Here is a 13,545-nt window from a genome sequence, read left to right as displayed (position 1 = left end):
ACTATTACAACTACAAATTCATATAAGACTACTGTCAGACTGGTGGATTTTTCTTTCTTTTTTATTTAGCACTGGATTCATGAATGTAGTTAGTAGACATAGACTGCAGCAAGTTAAATTAGGTACCTTTGAATTGGGTGAGTTAATTCGAACAACAGCCACATCCCCTTTGACTCCATAGTTAATATGGGTTCTGGCTAAAAAGAGAAGGATAATTTATTCGTAAACATGTTTATTGCTAAACAAATCTAAAAAGCAATGTAAGCATGTCGACAAGAAATTAAACTTACTTAGCAAAGCAGAGGATGCTGAAAAGTTGCGGCAGGTATAACCTGCAAGAAAAAGGTATTCAAATTTAATTACTATTTTGATTCAAATTCAATTACAAAATTAAGAGTTTCTGTAGTACCTGCTAAATATAACAAAGCTGGAATTTATAACCACAAAAAACCAAAATGAGATTAATGTATTCTGGACGATGATTGTGACTACTACCATACCTTTTTCATTTTAATTATCAGCTTATAAAATTATTTAGATATTAAATGTGGTAGGTAGAAGAATCCCCTCTCAAAGATGTCCAGGTCCCTGGGGCACCTGGGTGGCTCGGTCGGTTAAGCATCCAACTTCTGCTCAGGGCATGATCTCATGGTTCACGAGTTCGAGCCCCACATTGGGCTCTCTGCTGTCAGTGCACAGCCCACTTCCGATCTTCTCTCTCTGCCCCTTCCTCGTTTGCGTGCGTGTTCCCTCTCTCTCTTGCTCAAAAATAAATAAACATTAAAAAAAAAAAGATGTCCAGGTCCCAGAAACTGTAAATATGTTAGGTTATACGGCAAAGGAAATCATGGGTACGAATGGAATTAAAATTGACCCATACATAGGGAGAGTAGCCCGGATTATCCAGACGGGCCCGATTTAATCTCAAAGAAGAGAGAGTCAAAGAATACCAGATAGATGGCAACATGAGAACTTAGCCCTACTTTGCGGGCTTTGAAGAAGTCAAGGAATACAGGTGGCCTTGGAAGCTAGGAAAGACAAGGAAATGACTTCTCCAGAATGAACAAAGAGCATCCTGAATGAACACAGCCCTGGCAACGCCTCTGATTTTAGCCCAATGAGACTCGTTTCTGACATACATAATAAATTTGTATTGCTTCAGACACTGAATTTGTGGGAATCTGTTAGAGCAGCAATAGGAAAGAATTCCAAGTAGGCTCCATGCACAGCACGGAGCCTGACACGGGGCTAGATCCCATGATCCTGGGATCATGACCTGAGCCGAAATCAAGAGTTGGACGCTCAACTGACCCCACATCCTCTTGTATTTTTATGGAGAGATGATCCAAAGTAAAATTATATAGAATGGAATATTAGCCCTAAAAAAGAATGCAACCTTGCCATCTGCAACCATACGGCTGCAGCCAGAGAGTACTATGCTAAGCAAAATAAGTCAGAGAAAGACAAATACTGCATGATTTCACTCATATGTGGGATTTAACAAACGAAACAAATGAGCAAAGGGAAAAAAAGAGAGAGGCAAACCAAGAAACAGATTCTTAATTACGGAGAACTGATGGTTACCAAAAGGGGGTAAGTGGGAGAATGGGTTAAATAGGTGATGGGGATTAAGGAATGTACTTGTGATGAGCACCGGGTGATGTATGGAAGTGCAGAATCACTATATTGTACACCTGAAACTAATATTACACTGTATGTTAGCTAAACTCAAATAAGTTAAAATAAAAATAAAATAAGAAAATAAACTCAAACAAAATTCAAGCAAAAACTTAAAAAAAAAAGTGAAATCAACGGGCACTAGTGGCCATTTATGGAATAGTCCAGTCATACTCTTTTAAGAATTTCCAACTGAACAGGTCCATATTGCACTCCACCAAGGATATTCCTACCCTGGGGATGACACAGACCAGCTCCTCTTCTCCCTTTTTCCTAGTCACTTCACTACTTCACGCTCTCCTGCATAACACTGATGAGATGACATACTGAGCACAAGTCATCACGAGAGGAGTCCCGACAGGGGGTCTTTCAAACTGGACTACAGATCGAAAGTAAGGAACACTGGGAAATTCCTACGCAAAAATTCAGTTTGTTCTGGGCATTACTCTAACTCCTTTCTAGCACTGAAGGGTCACCTTTGCCCTGCTCTCATACAAACGTCTTGCTCTAAGTAGTAACCAAGCTATTCTGGAGGTCAGCACTGGGTCCATATCTGTTAGTTACAACTTCCAAACTTCTTTAAAAACACCTTGCTCTTTCTTCCTTTCTCTTTCATATTCATGCTGCACTTCAGACCACATGTCACTTCAAACCATATTAAACCACTTCAAAATACGCCTCTTTAATTGCTTACTCCTCCCTACCCACATCTTCCAAACCTTGTCCAATATCTTACAGAAGTTTTCTCTTTAGCTCTAAAAATAAAAAAATCATCCCTTAATAATTATTAACCGTAATAGCAGTACACAGGAAACACATGTATCCAGGAAAAGGCATAAGTTTTAAAGTAATATCAAATACAATAAAGAATTAGTGCTTTATTATTTTTTAAATGTTTATTTTTCAGAGAGAGATAGACAGAACATGAACGAGGGAGGGGCAGAGAGAGGGAGACACAGAATCTGAAGCAGGCTTCGGGCTCTGAGCTGTCAGCACAGAGCCCGATTCTGGGAGCTGTGAGATCATGACCTGAGCTTAAGTAGGACGCTTAACTGACTGAGCCACGCAGGCGCCCCAAGAATTGGTACTTTAATAATACCCAGTGGCTCCTTCATGTATCCCTCTAATTGTGCTAGCTTTCCCTCAGTATTTATTTCCTTCTTTTTAAAATAACTTATGTACATTTAACTTTATCAATTCATACACTAAATATTAGTAAATTTAATTTCTTTCCTTTTATATATTTTTTCACGATAAGTGCACTCTTTAATCCCTATCACCTATTTCACCCATCCCTTCTACCATCTCCCCTCTGGTAACCATCAGTTTGTTTTCTATAGTTATGAGTCTGTTTCTTGGTTTATCGCTTTTTTCTTTTGGTTGGTTGTTCTTTTTTAACTAAAACAATTTTTTTAAATGTTTATTTATTTTTGAGAGAGAGCACAAGCAGGGGAGGGGCAGAGAGACAGGGAGACACAGAATCTGAAGCAGGTTCCAGGCTCCGCGCTGTCAGCACAGAGCCCGATGCGGGGCTCAAACCCACAAACCATGAGTCATAAACCTGAGCTGAAGTCGGCACACTTAACCAACTGGGCCACCCAGGCGCCCGTTTGTTCTGTTCCCTAAATTCCACATGAGTGAGTTCATATGGTATCTTTCTCTGACTTATTTCACTTAGCATTATACTCTCTAGCACTACTCACGTTATTGCAAGTGGTTAAGATTTTATTCTTTATGGTTGAATAATATTCCATCACTATTTCATTCTTAGTTACTAGTATTAAAACTTTTTTTTATGTCTAATTTTCAGTGAAACCATACTGCATTTGGACTACATTAGGGGCTATATACAGTCTTGGAATCCACAAGCATAATTAAAGAGAGTGTGGAGTGCCTGCCTAACTTAGGAGTGCATTAAAAAAAAAAAAAAAAAAAAGGTTGGGGCACCTGGGTGGCTCAGCTGAGCCTCCAACTTCGGCTCAGGTCTTGATCTCTCAGTTTGAGAGTTCGAGCCCCACATCGGGCTCACTGCTGTCAGCCTGTCAGGGCAGAGCTTGCTTGGGATCCTCTGTCCTCCTCTCTCTGCCCCTCCCCAACTTGTGCTCTCCAAAAAAAAAAAAAAAAAAAAAAGAATACTACCATGACATAAAATGACCAACATGGTTTAATTTTACTGTTCATTACCTTTGATTATCACTGCATGCTAAGGCAGTCTTAGACTCTTGAGATCCCTCAAAATCTAAGCCAGATAAAGGTAAGGGATTTGGAGAATGAGAGAGTAGTCACAGAGAGAGACAGATGGTCACAGGCTGGTGGAAAGGTTCAGCTGCTGAGAGGTTACTAGGGATTTTAACTTTTTTTTTTTTTTAAACTTTATTTGAGAGAGAGAAAGAGAACATGATTGGGGGAGAGGCAAAGAGAGAATCCCAATCAGGCTCTGTGCTGTTAGCACAGATCCCAACATAGGGCTTATGTTGAGGATGGTCTATATTTGACAAGGAGGCGGGGACCCTTCTGGATTAGGGAACTAATACACATGGCCAAAGCAGGACCCAAGAGACAATGCACCATATCTAGCTGGACTGGGATTCCCACAGCAGTATTGAGAAGTGATTCCAGGCATTAGAATCAGCTGGGGAGGCTCAAATATACTCACAGATGTCTGGGCGACATACAACCTAGAACCACAGGATCAGAATTTAAGGGGGCTGGGCCTCAGAATCTGCAGTTTTTAGAAAGGAGACTGAAACAGATAGCAAACAAGTGGGCATGTGGGAGCCACTGATTTGGAGAACCCACTGATGGTGCAGTGGATTAGGAGAGGGACCGTCGCGGTAGCCAAGCCTCTTGCTTCCTCTTTCTTTCCCTCTATCCTGCAGTTCTTTAAGGGAGAGGAAGAGAAAGCGCAGAAAATAGCAGCTTTACACTGGTCTGAAAGGCAAGCAACATGTTAAAGAAAACTGTGTGGATGACACAAGCACCAGAGTCAGGTGATCTTTGGCTCTGTCTGCATTTTTCCTTTAAGCAATCCAAATCAGCAAAGACAAAGGACCTGAGAGTTAAAAGACTTGGGTTCAAACATCAAGTTCATCATTTACTAGCTGTATGAACAAGTCTCTTAGAGCATTTTGGCATTCTTATAAAGATAGAAGTAAAAGTGATATAATAATTATAAACGTATCTGTAAGTCACAGGGCTACAACCAAATAAATTAAGATAGAAGCCAGCCAGCCATCTCCTTAACCCCCATGCCTCTGCCTCACTAATGATATACTTCCCTTCTCTGCTTTCCCACCTTTTAAAATCTGTACCATCTGTATTTACCAGTCTTCTTTCTTTATGTTTTGCATCATGGCCCCAACCTTTTCCACAAGGTGTTATCAAGAGATTCCATCTGTAATGATCTTTCTCTCCCCCGCCAATTTTGATCCTTATTATTTACTACTTTGTTCTTTAATCACTGCATTCCCCCAACTAAAGAGTTTGCTCTTCCAACATCATCTCACAATCATTCATTGATTCAGCAACACCAAAAAATCACTGTGGCCTGCCATGCACTGTTCTAGGCACTTGGACTGAACAAAAAGATAAAAATCCTGGTCTTTGTGGTGCTTATATTCTACAGCAGCAGGGGATTATATATATCAGGAAGAATATCGTAGGAAGAATCACTTCCTCCTCAGTAGAGATAAATGAAGAAGTGAAAATAGGTCTGGCATAAAAAGAACTTTGCCCGTAGGGTGGAAATTCCAGTGGGAGGGGAACAGGGAATAGAACAGGGTAGAGTGGATGAGAGTGGGGATGGACTGACTAGGAATGCAGGGTGGGAGGGACAGGGTGGAAAAACAGCCGAAAAACAAGAAACATAAATATATGTAAAAAAAGTAAGTTAGGAGGTAAGTGCTAAGCAAAAAGAAAATAGAGCAGGTGCCAGGGCTCGGGCATGGGTTGCATTTTTAAAGACCAACTATTTGAGACAACAGGTTGGTGCTCATTAGCTTATGGATCAAACCATTTTTTAATGTTTTAAAATGTTTATTTATTCTTGAGGGAGAGGGAGAGGGAGAGACAGAGTGTGAGTGGGGGAGGGGCAGAGAGAGAGGGAGACAGATTCTGAAGCAGGCTCCAGGCTCTGAGCTGTCAGCACAGAGCCAGACGCGGGGCATGCCGTGAGATCATGACCTGAACTGAACTCGGACACTTAATGGACTCAGCCACCCAGGCGCCCCATGGGTCAAACCATTTTAAACTCTTACCACTAATCTGCCTTTGCTGCACACACACCCATATACATATACACAAAACACCTCCTCCAAATCAATAAAGACAAAAAACGAAGGGGAAAATAAGGGTACAAACATATCTTGAAACGAATTCAAGCCATAGTAGAGACAAAAAAAAAAAAAAAAAAAAAAAAAGAACCAAGAGAAAATAAGTGTATAAATGTATCTTGAATTCAAACCACAGGCAACTAAATTAAGTTGGTAGCCACAAGGTAGCTTTGCTTTTGGAATCTAGCCGTATCCATTACGAAATCTGGACAGTTTACTCCATAGCAGCTAGGTGAACTTTAGCCTATATCAACTGTGCCAGCAAAAGAGATAAGCCTTTGTCCTGCTTCTTTCATCCCAATAACTTAACTCAAAAGATACCTACAAGACCTAAAACTACAGCAGTGGAGAGAGTTGGATTACAAGGACACAAATTTCAATACAAAAATGTTACTTGGGTTATACAATCAAAAGCTTTTCTCAATATTCAACCCTGGGGGAAGACATAGGATTAAGGAAGTGAATCAAATTTGTTTATTTATTTTTTAAATGTTTATTTATTTTAGAGAGAGAGAGCTCGAGTGAGTGAGCAGGGGAGGAGTAGAGAGAGAGGGAGACACAGAATCGGAAGCAGGCTCCAGGCTCTGAGCTGTCAGCACAGGGCCTGACACTAGGCTCAAACTCTCTAACCACGAGATCATGACCTGAGCCAAAGTCGGACACTTAACCAACTGAGCCACCAGGCACCCCGGGAAGTGAGTCAAATTTAAATACACATCTTCTACTACAGTATTTGCCTCTAATTCATTTCCTGTAAAATTATTTTACCACTTACATATTAGAAATCGAGACGGAGGGGCGCCTGGGTGGCTCAGTCGGTTAAGCGGCTGACTTTGGCTCAGGTCATGATCTCACGGTCCCTGAGTTCGAGCCCCGCGCCGGGCTCTGTGCTGACAGCTCAGAGCCTGGAGCCTGTTTCAGATTCTGTGTCTCCCTCTCTCTGACCCTCCCCCGTTCATGCGCTGTCTCTCTCTGTCTCAAAAATAAATAAACGTTAAAAAAAAAAAAAAAAAATCGAGACTGAGGAGTAGGAATTAAATAAAATATCTTGGTCAAGTTGTGGCTTGCATTTCACAGTCATATTCATAATTACAGAATTTGTGGAGGAGGAATGGGTTAGAACTTTGAGGATTAGAAATCAGTTTCAAGAAAATTTACCCATCCACCAGTAAATGTTATAATCTCATTAAACATTTGTTAATGACCATGGCACAGACTTTCATTTAGACTCAGTATTATGTTGAGTCTAAATGGCAATCCAGGTCGCAGGCAATTTTGAATTCACTTTCTAGACATGTTTTCAAAATTCCTAAGTTGCTATTCAAAGGGGTAATAACTATAATAAGCCACATTTTCTTATTGGTGAAAACAATGCAAAATATATAAACATTTATATGGGTATATATATTTCTATACAAAAAATATAGAAAAGTTAAGCTTGTCATTTATTCTCAGATATACAGAATCATAGTTCTTTAGGGCAGGAAAGAGTTAATAGCAGCATGTACTGAGAATTAATGAAAAATTGCTTTTAGCCTAAAATAACTCCTTTGAAGTTCTCAAAAGCATTACTCCCCATTTCACAAATGAGAAAACAGACATAGAAATTAATTGTCCCAGGTCACCAAAGAATAAAAGGCAGAGCCAGATTCAAGCCTAAAAGACTCCAAATTTAAATGCTTTGAATTGCTCTTTCATGGTATTTCTAATGTCTAAGAAAATCCAAAAGTCTCATTCATTTCACAGGTGAGGAAAATAAAGCTCGGTTACACTAAGATATTTGTTCAAAGTTACACAGCTAGTTAGTGACCAGAAATCACACGACCTGACCACCACCTCAGTGTTACACAAGCTGCTAATCCATAAGAAGTACCTTAAAACCAATGAGGAGGCTAGTTCAAACATACATATTTGATTTCCAGAAAGCCTTAAGCCACAAATGTGGAAAAGAAAACAAGACAAAACTGTAAGGTAACATGTCCAAATGCTAACAATTACTGTATGTATTAAGAAAATGGGTGACTCTTTTTTCTTAACCCTTCCCCAAACTTTACATTTCAATTTTTTGTAATATAATGATTGGTATATACACACACAGCAGTCCGGGGGAGACTAAAATCACACGTTGAAATAAGAAGGCAGAAAAAGACTGAATCATCCAAAATTAATCCCTTACAGCAGACCCCAGCCACGTCTACAAAAAACATACTATTTCGGTGGTCCAGGAGGAAGGCATATTACGAGTTAAAATTCAAACTAGCCGGTATTAAGTGTAACATGCAATAAAAAGTCACTTTTCACCTTATAGATTTGAGATGGGAGGAAAATGCTTGATTTTCCCTAGGCACCCACTTTAACCCTTTCACTGCCAGTCTGAAAAGAAAAAAGATAATCTAGCTAACGCAAGCCTAACTGGGTACCATCAGAAACAAAATTAGAACAGTTCTTAAAATTATCTAACATTTTATTCCTTAAGGTACACGTATCTTATTTTTTCGACACTCCGCCCCCAGTGTGTCCACAGGCAGGACAGTGGTATTTGAGTATTTTTTAAAAAAATGTTTCTTCTGGTAAACTGCAGAACCTTCCCTTGAAATTTAACATACTATACATTCACACCGGGATTATTGGAACTGCAAGAGTCGAGCTCTCTATTGAAATGTGGTAATAGGGGCACACACACAAAAAAGGTTTTGTGGGAAAGCAGCGGGGAGTGGCAGTAATTTGCAAAGCTGGTTAATACCACCTAAGAAGCTTTTAAGACAGCTCTTGTTAAGAGTAAGGTGCGGTGGGGCCACAAACATGTGACGGATTTGGATTGCTCCAGTCCTCCTGGAACTCCTGATCTAGAAGGGACAGGTCCGAGGCCATCGTAAAACAAAAGAAGATGGGCGTGAGCACAGAAGTGCCACGAGAATTGCGGAAGGTGCCAGACCCGGGAGACAGGACTCAGAAACGTTAGGGGTTACGGAGCCTGAAATCGCTGCAGGGCATGGGAGCAGCGAGAGAAGAGGTGTCAGTGTGCGCAAGGACACAGGAAGGGGGTCCAAGAGGGGCATCCTTTCCCTGCAGCCAGGACAGAGTTTCCCAAGCGGGGCTGGAAGGCGACAGCGAAAGGGAGACGCGCCTCCCCAAGAGTTCTGCCTGGGGCTGCGGGGTGCTCCCACCCAGGTCTCACCTGGGCAGCGGAGCGTCCTGGAGGCAGTGAAGCGGCGGAGACTGCCTATCGCCCGGGAGGCCACCATCTTGAGCTGAAGAGGACGAGTGGAAAGCACTCAGGTGGGGGCTGCGGGTGGAGGATTTTTCTCCTTCAGCCTGGCCCCAGCCAGGCGCCCGACATACTGCCTGACTAAAACCCCCAATGTCGAATTGCCCTGGCTCCTTGCCGTGCCGTTCGCTTCCAGCTAACAGGGCGGGGAGGACTCTTTCTCCGCTAGAAGGAAGGAGGCCCATAGAGGAGGAGGCGCAGTGCCCGCTTTTCCATACAGGCGGCCAGTGGGCAGCCCGCGGAGTTCGCTGGCGGGAGTGAGGGGTCCTTTTGGGCAGGAACCGCCCCTTGGTCACGTCTAGTCCAGGCATTTGGGTTAAAACCTTGCTTGCCCGCAGCGGGAGCCGGAGAGGACTGAGGCTAAGGTGAGTCGAGGCGTGCGCTTGGCTTTCCGCCTGGTCTTTCCCAGCGGCGACATCTGTCTTTTCTTTCCCGTCTACTGCATCAGTAGCCGCGGCCGCCTCCCTTCTCGCGGGGAGTGGAGTTCCAGGGAGCGAAAGGAGGCCCCTCGGACAGGGTCTCCAGGACCAGTGCAATAAGGACAGTAACTGGGACTTGCTCGAAGTCGGTAGCTCTGAGTAGCGGTGTCATCTGTGTCTTTAAACTTATCACCGCAAGTTAACGAATTCTTTGCTCGTGTGTCGGCATAAAGCTCTGGGCTATGTTGCGTTGTGTGTTTTTGTTTCATCCGTCTTGCCTGTAGCCAGGTCAGCGGCAATAGAAATTTAGAACGGGGAGTTGGGATTACCTTACACCAGCTACCTGGAGCGGGGCTTGGTCACGTGACCTTTCGGGCCTCCAGTGTGGGAGGAGTAGAGCTATTCTATCCTGCTGGGAGAGCCAGGGCTCCAGAGGATTTTCTAACGTAGGAGGGGCCTGGCCGTCATCTGGTCATTTATCCACTTTATCGATGAAGCCCGTGAATCAGCGTCAGCGGGCTCATCCATGGCCACAGGTGGTGGAAATAGCACTAGAGCCGCTCTACTAACTTCTAGTCACGAGCTCTACATTGCATAATAGTTTTTTGTGTGTTGAAAAGAAGGGTTCGAGTCCTTAATGCGATTGATTCCAAAACGAAATAACGTTAATTTGCAAAAAGGCTTCTTGATGATCTCCAGAAGCCCTCCAGCTCATAAGATTTTTTTTTTACAGTTAAAAGGTTGTCTCTTGCCGTCGTAATGCTATCTTCTGCATATAATTACGTTTAGCCACATTTTTTAGATAAACGGTGGCAAATTCTTATATTAAGGGCTAGATAGTAAATAGTTTAAGTTTTGCAGACCCATATTGATCTCTCATATATTCGTTGTTTCGTTTTCTTCAGTTCTACAATTCTTTAAAAGTATAAAAACTCTTCTTAGCTAAAGGCCTGTGGACTGTAGTTTGCCATCCCCTTTTGGCTCTTGCCTTTTTCTTCCTTGTACTCTCAAAATCATAAGTTCCATCAGAGCAGAAATGTTATGCTTATTGTGGCTTACATAGAGAGGAACTAAGTGTATTTCTACCACCATCCATTAATATTAATAACAAACATCTTTGACCCTTACTGTGCGTATCAGGCACCGTTCTAATTGCTTGTCTGTATTAATTTAGTTATTCCTCACAGCAACCCTATGAGGTATGTACTGGAATTATCTACATCTTACTCTAAGAAAGATTAACTTGCTTAAGGTCAGAAAACTAGGGTGGAGCCAGGATTTGGCTTTAGGCTGATTTTAGAGTCTGTGCCTTCCATTATATTGTCTTTTTTTTTCTGTATTTCATTTCATTTTTTATTTTATTTCTTAAATTTTATTTTTTAATTTACATCCAAATTAGTTAGCATATAGTGCAACAATGATTTCAGGAGTAGATTCCTTAATGCCCCTTGCCCATTTAGCCCACCCCCACCCAACCTCTCCAGTAACGCTCTGTTTGTTCTCCATATTTAAGAGTCTCATGTTTTGTCCCCTTCCCTGTTTTTATTTTTTTTCCCTTCCCTTATGTTCATCTGTCCTGTGTCTTAAAGTCCTCATATGAATGAAGTCGTATGATATTTGTCTTTCTCTGACTAATTTCGCTTAGTATAATACCCTCTAATTCTATCCATGTAGTTGCAAATGACAAGATTTCATTCTTTTTTTTTTTTAATTTTTTTTTTTAACGTTTATTTATTTTTGAGACAGAGAGAGACAAAGCACGAACGGGGGAGGGCCAGAGAGAGGGAGACACAGAATCTGAAACAGGCTCCAGGCTCCGAGCAGTCAGCCCAGAGCCCGACGTGGGGCTCGAACCCACGGACCGTGAGATCGTGACACGAGCCGAAGTCGGACGCTTAACCGACTGAGCCACCCAGGCGCCCCAAGATTTCATTCTTTTTGATTGCCAAGTGATACTCCATTGTATATATATATACTACATCTTTATCCATTCATCCATTGATGGACATTTGGGCTCTTTCCATACTTTGGCTATTGTCAATAGTGCTGCTATAAACATGGGGGTGCATGTGTCCCTTTGAAACAGCAAACCTATATCCCTTGGATAAATACCTAATAGTGCAATTGCTGGGTCGTAGGGTAGTTCTATTTTTAATTTTTTGAGGAACCTCCGTACTGTTTTCCAGAACGGCTGCACCAGCTTGCATTCCCACCAGCAACGCAGAAGAGATCCCCTTTCTCCGCATCCTCACCAGCATCTGTTGCCTGAGTTGTTCATGTTAGCCATTCTGACAGGTGTGAGGTGGTATCTCGTTGTGGATTTGATTTGTATTTCCCTGATGATGAGTGATGTGGAGCATGTTCTCATGTGTCGGTTGGCCATCTGGACGTCTTCTTTGGAGAAGTGTCTATTCCTGTCTTTTGCCCATTTCTTCACTGGATTATTTGTTTTTTGGGTGTTGAGTTTGATAAGTTCTTTATGGATTTTGGATACTAACCTTTTATCTGATGTGTCGTTTGCAAATATCTTCTCCCATTCTGCCAGTTGCCTTTTAGTTTTGCTGGTTGTTTCCTTTGTTGTGCAGAAGGTTTTTATTTTGATGAGTCCCAATAGTCCCAATAGTTCATTTTTGCTTTTGTTTCCCTTGCCTCCGAAGACGTGTTGAGTAAGAAGTTGCTGCGGCCAAGGTCAAAGAGGTTTTTGCCTGTTTTCTCCTCTAGGATTTTGATGGCTTCCTATCTTACATTTAGGTCTTTTCATCCATTTTGAGTTTATTTTTGGGTATGGTGTAAGAAAGTGGTCCAGGTTCATTTTTCTGCCTGTCGCTGTCCAGTTTTCCCAGCATCACTTGCTGAAGAAACTGTCTTTATTCCATTGGCTCTTCTTTCCTGCTTTGTCAAAGATTAGTTGGCCATACGTTTGTGGATCCATTTCTGGGTTCTCTATTCTGTTCCATTGATCTGAGCGTCTGTTTTTGTGCCACCATTATATTGTCTTAATGACACTATAACAGTGAACTGTTAAGCCGCTCCATTTGGCTTTCATTGCTTACCTAGGGTGTTTTTCCTTTTCTTTACACCCAGGTGCCTGTAACTTCATGCATCTTTCTATAGTTCCGCACCCTGCTCTAGACTACTCTGCTGAGTTTCCACGCTTCCCAAATTCTTGAGTTCAAATGTCTCTTTCCTAAAGGTTAGAGCAAATGACAGTAAAGGTCAGCCTTCCATAGGGTAGTTTGCTTTGTCTCTTTTTTTAAAATATATTTTTAATTATTGATTTCATAATATTAAGTATTTTTCAGAAACTGCAGAGAATAAAATAAATATACCTATAATTCCACTACCCAGAGATAACTACTGTTAACATTTTGCAATGTATTTTTCTGGACATTTTTTATGCATTTGTGTACTTACATATGTATAAATATTAATTTATGTAGACTTTAAAACTAGAATTAAACTGTACATAAAAAGTAAAATGCTCATTGTAACAAAATTTTTTTGAGAAGACAGAAGAATATAAAATGAAAGCCCTTTATTCATTCCGTGTGTAGACTCGTAGCTTTATGGACTTGTTTCTCCCTCTGCAATAAGTGGGTGTCTTACTGTATATATTGTTCTGCACGTTGCTTTTTCATTTAATATATATCGTGGACATCTTTCCACTGACAGTATTTACATGTATACTGTGTTTCATTTTTCTTTCCAAACTGCTGTACAGTGTTCCATGGTGTGTCTGTAGTGTATTTAACCATTTCCTACTGGTGTGCTTTTACATTAGTTCCAGTGTTCCACTGAGCCAAACGGGGCTACAATGAACATCTTGACTCTTTCTGTAGGCCAGAGATCT

General features: G+C 41.5%; 2 protein-coding genes across 2 annotated transcripts in view; one reads left to right on the top strand and one right to left on the bottom strand.

Annotated features, from left to right (window-relative positions):
- The window catches only part of HADHA (hydroxyacyl-CoA dehydrogenase trifunctional multienzyme complex subunit alpha), a 49,632-nt gene extending 40,165 nt beyond the window's left edge, over positions 1-9,467 (bottom strand). Inside the window, exons 1-3 of the mRNA XM_007088927.3 lie at positions 9,187-9,467; positions 291-332; positions 127-197 (exon numbers count right to left, since the gene is read on the bottom strand). Coding sequence (XP_007088989.1) covers positions 127-197; positions 291-332; positions 9,187-9,253 — 180 coding nt within the window. The 5' untranslated portion in view covers positions 9,254-9,467. The remainder of the gene's footprint in view (positions 1-126; positions 198-290; positions 333-9,186) is intronic.
- A 73-nt stretch (positions 9,468-9,540) lies between these two features.
- HADHB (hydroxyacyl-CoA dehydrogenase trifunctional multienzyme complex subunit beta) overlaps positions 9,541-13,545 on the top strand; it is a 39,828-nt gene continuing 35,823 nt past the window's right edge. Inside the window, exon 1 of the mRNA XM_007088926.3 lies at positions 9,541-9,641. The gene's annotated coding sequence lies outside the window, so the exon portion shown is untranslated. The remainder of the gene's footprint in view (positions 9,642-13,545) is intronic.

Source organism: Panthera tigris, chromosome A3 (assembly GCF_018350195.1).
Source record: "Panthera tigris isolate Pti1 chromosome A3, P.tigris_Pti1_mat1.1, whole genome shotgun sequence".
Taxonomy (NCBI): domain Eukaryota; kingdom Metazoa; phylum Chordata; class Mammalia; order Carnivora; family Felidae; genus Panthera; species Panthera tigris.
This window is presented reverse-complemented; position numbering and strand designations above follow the sequence as displayed.